The sequence below is a fragment of the Eumetopias jubatus genome, unplaced genomic scaffold, assembly GCF_037043125.1.
Source record: "Eumetopias jubatus isolate StellerSeaLion01/CBP00866 unplaced genomic scaffold, mEumJub1_p1.0 scaffold_9, whole genome shotgun sequence".
In the NCBI taxonomy this organism is placed as follows: domain Eukaryota; kingdom Metazoa; phylum Chordata; class Mammalia; order Carnivora; family Otariidae; genus Eumetopias; species Eumetopias jubatus.
Window position 1 is genome coordinate 123,796,921 of NW_028274815.1, and position 6,721 is coordinate 123,803,641.

Genomic DNA, 6,721 nt, shown 5'->3' on the forward strand with positions numbered 1-6,721 from the left:
AGACCACGGGAATGGGACAGTAGGCTTAAGAGGAAACCACAATAGCCTGGCCTGTTTAAGTCCCCAGGACATCTGCAAACCCCTACGGAAGGGGGAGCCCCTAACATGAAAAAATGTATACGTAACTCCCTGGAAGCTCGGGTCAGATATAAGTTGATATAAAGGCAGCATTTCTAACGCACCTGGGTTTTCAGCCTGAGAGTCAACCTTACTGCATCCCAACACTTAAACAGCCTACAAGCAGAAGAAATTGAAGGCTACCTCCCAAGACCCATTGCCTCCGGTTTCAGCCCTTTTGAAAGGACACCTAACAGTCTTGAATCTCCCTCCAGCCCCCAAGGAGCTCTCCCACACACACACATACTGGGCCTTGGGCTGTCTCCCAGGGTGGACATGTTGACACTATGCCAAGGCTGGGGAAGGCACAACTAGAAACCAGAGACACCTGCAGGAAGTGCCAGGGACCAGATCGAGGCTTCTAGGGAGGCTCTGTGGGTATAGTAACCCCTCTTGCTCTGGGAAAGCCCCAACAAAGATGAGGTCGGAGCAAAACCAGTTCAGAAGCCTGGAATGCCAGGCTCTTCCCATGGAAAGGGATGAGGAAAAGACTCTGAGAGTGACTGTGTGCAGCACTGAATTAACAGAGCGGAGATAGAGGAGGTGTGCAAGCCCTCGGGGCAGCAAGTACCCTGTGTATTGAAAAGCCTCTCTGGGTCTCTCAGGGACCCATGCAGACCACCTGCTGGGTGGTGCAGCCGGGTAAAGCAGCATCTGGGGTCAGGTGAACTTGAAAGAAGGGGCAAGGCTGTAAGGAGAACTTAAGACTTACAGTTCCAGAGACTGTAAGAACCAGAAAAGAACACAAGGCAACCAGTACTGATGAAGCCCTACTATGTGCAGACACTTCACTCTCTCTCAGGCATCGTTCTGTTTAACTCTCACACTGGTTCCTATGCTAAAAAAGATGAAACTGACGCAGCGGGATTAAGGGCTCCGGATCACTAAGCTATGGCACAGGACTGCAATAAGCTGGCCTGGAAACACATTCATGACAAGAACTTTGAAAGCCAAGAACAGGACACTGTGGGAAGAACAAGGAGGGACTCTTTCTTTACATAGACTGGTAAGGGACCATCTCCCTGAGGAGGAGTCATCTGAGCTGAGGCCTGAAGAAATCAGCCAAGTGAACAGTGGAAAAATCCATTCCAGTGAAGCGAAACAGCATGTGCAAACGTCCTGAGCCAGAAAAGAATGCGACAGTCTTTCAGTCTCCAAGGAACTGAAAGGAGCCAGTGTGTCTGGGACATTTTGAGAATAAAAAAGGGCCCGCAGAAGACACTAGATCATACAGGCTGTAGCAAGGAGTTCAGATTTCAACCCATGCACCAGGAGAAGCCAGCAGAGGGATTAAGTGCCAAAATGACAGAGTATGATCTACCCACAGCCTAGCACAGAGTTTGTCACACAAAAGGGGATGAGTCAAAGGTCGTGGAACATCTGAATAAATAGACTTAAACTAGACTTCCAAAGGATGGAAACACTGGTTTTACAAAAGGGAAAGTAAGATTTCAGTTTTTGCCCATAAGAACAATTTTGCCTAATCCAATCCAGAGAGCCACTTTCATGCCTCTCTGCCTAAGAAGCACGCAGAGCAGCTAAAATCCACAGGCACATCATGACAGAATAATTTCAGTGATCATTATCAAATGCCTCTATTTAGAAAAACTCAGAAGATTGTATTAGTACAATCCATTATTTATGAAATGATAATCTGCCATAACGAGGGGCTGAGAAAATTAAGATTAAAAGCAAGTGTTACTCCTTTGGGAAGAGAGATTGGCATGGTGGGAAAAGCAATGTCACTCGGCTTCTTAGAACCTTAGTTTCCTGATCTGTAAAATGGAAGGACTGTAAGAAAGATTAAAAATTCACTGTCAGTCAATAGAGGGCCCAACAGCATTTCAAGATGCTTATCATTCTTCATTTAAAAAACACCTGATAGTGAAGTAAGTCAGAGAAAGACAAATACCCTATGATTTCAGTTACACATGGAGTCTAAAAAACAAATGAATAGACAAAAAGCAGAATCAGACCCGTAAGTACAGAGAATAAACTGATGGTTGCCAGAGGAAAGGGGCTGTGGGGTGTGCACAAAATGGGTGAAGGGGAATGGGAGATACGAAAGAATGACCAGGTCATGAGGATGAAAGGCACAGCACAGGAAATACAGTCAACGTACGGAGAGAGATGTTGGTGAGCACAGCATAACATACAGACTCGTTCCATCACTATGGAGTACACCCAAAAGTAATATAACATTGTACACCAACAATGTATGCACTTCAACTCAAAGAAGAAAGAATAAGCAACGGAGAGCAAACAAATTTTTTAAATAAAAAATAAAATACACTTGATAAAGGCCATTTGGCCATCCATCCATGCATCCATCCAAAGGAAGGTTATTTTGTTCATACTATGTACAATGCCCTGTATTAAGCACTAAGATAAAGCTATGAACAAGGGTGCCCGGCAATAGCAACTTGGCCCATGCCGTCTACCTCAATGGGGAAGAGTGCCCCCCTGCCTGCCCCAGCACCTACTGGGCCACCTTCTGCCACCTGCAGCCTGGTACCCTCTATCAGGCCCGAGTAGAGGCTCAGCTCCCATCTCGAGAGTCCTGGGAACCAGGCTGGGAGAGGCTGGATCAGCGGGCCGCCACCCTGCAGTTCACCACACTCCCGGCAGGTACACAGGCTTGGCCTTGGGCTGCCCCTAACACCCAGAAGGCCGGGCTGAGGGGGTTCCCGGGAAACTGCAAAGTAGGCTGCTCTCTCGAGGTGAGCGTGGTCCCCAGGCACACAGAATATCTCATCTGGGGGTAAAACATACACTGAACAAACAACATGCACTGTGACCTCCATTCTTGAGAAAAAGCGTAGGATGCGATGACCCAGGCTCAAGTGTCTTGGAAGTGCTATATCCTAAGGAAGTTGGTGTTTCTGCTGAGATACGAAGGGGAAGAACAAGAGAATGAGGTGGAGGAGAAGGTTCTATGGAGAGTGGTCTTTCCTGACAAGGAACATGGCAAAGCAAGTACACCGGGAATGGGAGATGGAAATCAAGAGCTCAGTTTAGGATCTGTTGAGTTTAAAGAGCATACAAGATCCTACAGGTGGGCTAAGGAGAAGCAGGAAGAGCCTATGTGTGTGCATGCAAAACACAAGCACGTACTAGAAGATCTGGATGTATCTGGCCAACCACAAAGATGGCCAGGCAAAACAGAGCATGTGGTACATTCCAGCAGAGTGCTCTGGACTCTGTGGGTCCCTAATGGAATGAGTGATTCTATCATCTAAACCAAGACACTTCTGAGAATAAAGTCAGCAGTGTTAAAAAGGATGATGGGGCAATAGGCATACAGGTTGTCCCTCGGGCACCTTATGAAGGGGCGTGGGTAGTTGTTGATGACTCTGTCATGCCAAGTAAGATCCTACCAGATCTGCAAAGCTCAATTTTGTACCATAGCACCGACTTATTTTACTTGGGCTGGTATCTACACTCAGGAAAAACTTATACAACCATTTACGCCCTTAACTGGAACTATACAGAACCATCCAGTAGCCTCCTGCTTTGGAGCCAAACTCACAGTCACAGAGGCCACACAGGCCACACCCTTACCTGAACAACCCTGAGCATCTTCCCTGTCTCCAGCCTAGTGGTATCCTGTTAGACTCCCCTCCCCAGAGGACAGCAAGCCCAAGTGGCAGCCAGGCAGTGGGGGGTGTAGGTCTAGAGTTCACACAAGATGGCTGATGGCAAATGAAGGCACAGGAAGAGTGGAGGCCATCCAGAGTGTGATGGTTAAGGTTGTACATCAACTTCCCTGGGCTATGAGATGCCCAAATCGCTGCTAGAACATTATCTCTGGGAGTGTCTATGAGGGTATTTCTAGAATAGATTAACATTTGAATTGGCAAACTGAGTAATGCAGACAGCCCTCCCCAACATGGCAGGCATCATCCACTCCCTTGTGAGCCCAAACAGAACAAAAAGGGAAAGGTAGAGTGAATTCATTCTCTCTACTTGAGCTAAGGGCATCTGTCTCTCAAACATCAGTGTTCCTGGTTCTTGGGATTTCGACCTCCCATCAGAGTGTACACCATCAGCCCCAGACTCGGACCAAATTACACCACTGGTTTTCCTGGTTCTCCAGCTTGCAGACAACAGATCATAGGACTGCTCAGCCTCTATACAGTGTGAGCCAATGCCTGTACTAAATTTCCTCTTAAATATCTCTCTCTATATATATCCTATTGATTCTGTTTCTCTGGAGAACCTAATACACATGGAAACAGTATAGAACAAGCCTGAGATCTCCCGTATTTAAACAGTATAGAACAAGCCTGAAATCTCCTGTATTTAGTGGCCAAAGTGAGGAAGGGTGCCAGAAGGTGTTGGGGAAAAAAAAGAAGACAACGTGTGGGTTAGAGGAGCCCTTGCGCAGGAAGGAACCACAGACACGACATCCCCTCTCCAACAACCAGACGTCTTTACCACTGAACCTGAGATCACACATGCACAGAGGTGATCCTCATGTTCCCAGAACTGCAACACTTCCTGGCTTATGTCCCCAGGTAAGCCTTTTCAAGAGTCCAGTCACCCAGGCATACCCCACCCTAAATGTATTCTGAGTGTCCCTCTTCTAGGCGTATCTTCCCTAGAATACATCAGATGTCTCTCTCATATGCCTGCCACAAGCAGCTATCCATCAAGAAAATACATTAGCCCTTTAGCCCCACTGGTTAAGGATAAGCTGCGCATTCAGGATGTCAGGACATTAACTTTATGAGTAACAGTCTGTGCCAGTTTCCCTAGATATATGTGTGTCTGTGTCCTGGAAGAAAAGGGAATGACTTCATTCTTCAGACTTTCTCTCCCATAAAATCCAACTACTATTAAGTTCCCAAGCAAAACCCAGGGATGCCCTAACTTGTAGCTAAATCTTAGACTCTTAAAGCTGAAAGAAATGCTCAAGGTTCCTGAATCTAGGTGAAATGTGATTCCTACCACATACCTTAAGAATTCACCAAGCCTTGGTTTGAACAGCCCTGGGGACAGGGAATTACTACCAGTGAACCTGTCTACTGCCCTCTCAGACAGCTTAATCCCTAAGAAAGTTTGTCCCCACAAGCCATGCAAAGAGTGAGTCATCCTCATCACAGCCTCAAACACAGGAGATCACGTACCTGTGGGCACCGCTGGGTCCAGCATTGGTTTTTCCCACGTGTTAATCTGCTCCCACGTAAACCCATTGGTCCCCAGGGCCACGCTATAACCACAGTTGCCGTAGTGCTCATCAAAGGAACAGCCACCTGCAGACAAAAGAGAGAGGAGTGAATACATCCTTGTGTTTGAGGCTTGGCTCGTTACCCCCGTCTCATCAGCTCTTCATTTACAGCTTCGAATGTTAAACTCTGGAGATTTAAAAAAAAAAAAAAAAAGGCAAGCAAATTGGATTTTTACATTGGTTTTGGTGCTCTCGGGAAAGGCACTGGCATCTGCAGCCCGCCCCCCCCCCACACACACACACCATTTAAAAAAAGTTAATAAGGCCAGTTACATTGATTTCAATCTTCCTTCCTGAGAAAGTAAACAGCAACGCCTCATTCTAAGCAGGAAAAAGGAATGCCAAGGCATGCCTCTCTGATTGTTTCCTGCCACAGGGAGAGACACTGGGGACGGCAGAGAGAGCACCAGCCCCAGAGTCCGGTCAGACCAGCCACAGATCTCAGCCGTGCAAATCCGGGCCAGCTGCGGCCTCACCTGCATCTCGGTCTCCTCACCTGTGATACAGAGGGAAGAGCCACTGGACAGAAACACCATGAGGATGAAATGGGGTAACATACATAGAGTAACTAGCACAGAATAAATTCTCCACATCTATCCCCTTCCCTATAAAAGCAGTTTGTGAAAACTCACGTTTCATGGCATAAAAATCAAATTTGTGGAAGAATCAGACAATCGTGAACCTGGAAGATAGTGAAGTCAATGCTCATAGTGTTTAAAGTCATCCACCTTTTTATAGGAAGCTATATCAGTTCAATTCTGACAAGGATTTACTAAGCATACGCTTAGGGGGCTGGAGGTCCCCTCCGAGTGATGCTGACAAAGATGCAGGGTACAGAACCAGGGCTCCAAGGAGGGAATGCTGGTCTGTCCAGAGAAACAGGCGCCATGACATCCTGAAGGGGGACTGATCAAGGCTCTGGAGGATCCAGCATCTCCGTGGACCAAGAACAGGAGGAAGGGCATCCAGGGTGAGCTGGTGGGACACAAAGGCGGCAGCCTCCTGACTCGTCTCCCAGACCCAGTTTCACACCCAACCCACTTTGCCACTGCCCCCCATTTCCTTGATGCTCAGGTCTCATCACAGCACCATCTCCCTCCCTTCCACACTCATGCTTCCCCATCATCCGTGCACATGTGGTTCCGATCCACGTACAGAAGCCATCCCTCACTAGCCCCAGCCTGCGTCTACAGCCTCCCCTAACATCACACTGCCTTCCCCACCAGCTGCCAAGGAAAAAAGCCCCTCTCTGCACCCCAGGCCTGGGATGTCCTCTGCTTAGCGGGGTGGAAGTCCTGTTGACAGGTATAATATGGAAGACAGTCACACCACCACTAAAAAAAACCCTATGATGCCAAAGGCTTTCTCTGCTTT

General features: G+C 47.6%; 1 protein-coding gene across 1 annotated transcript in view; it reads right to left on the minus strand.

Annotated features, from left to right (window-relative positions):
- The window catches only part of PTPRT (protein tyrosine phosphatase receptor type T), an 856,863-nt gene extending 851,034 nt beyond the window's left edge, over window positions 1–5,829 (minus strand). The window contains exons 1-2 of the mRNA XM_088026646.1: window positions 5,700–5,829; window positions 5,247–5,372 (exon numbers count right to left, since the gene is read on the minus strand). Coding sequence (XP_087882772.1) covers window positions 5,247–5,372; window positions 5,700–5,829 — 256 coding nt within the window. The remainder of the gene's footprint in view (window positions 1–5,246; window positions 5,373–5,699) is intronic.
- Window positions 5,830–6,721: the final 892 nt, after the last annotated feature.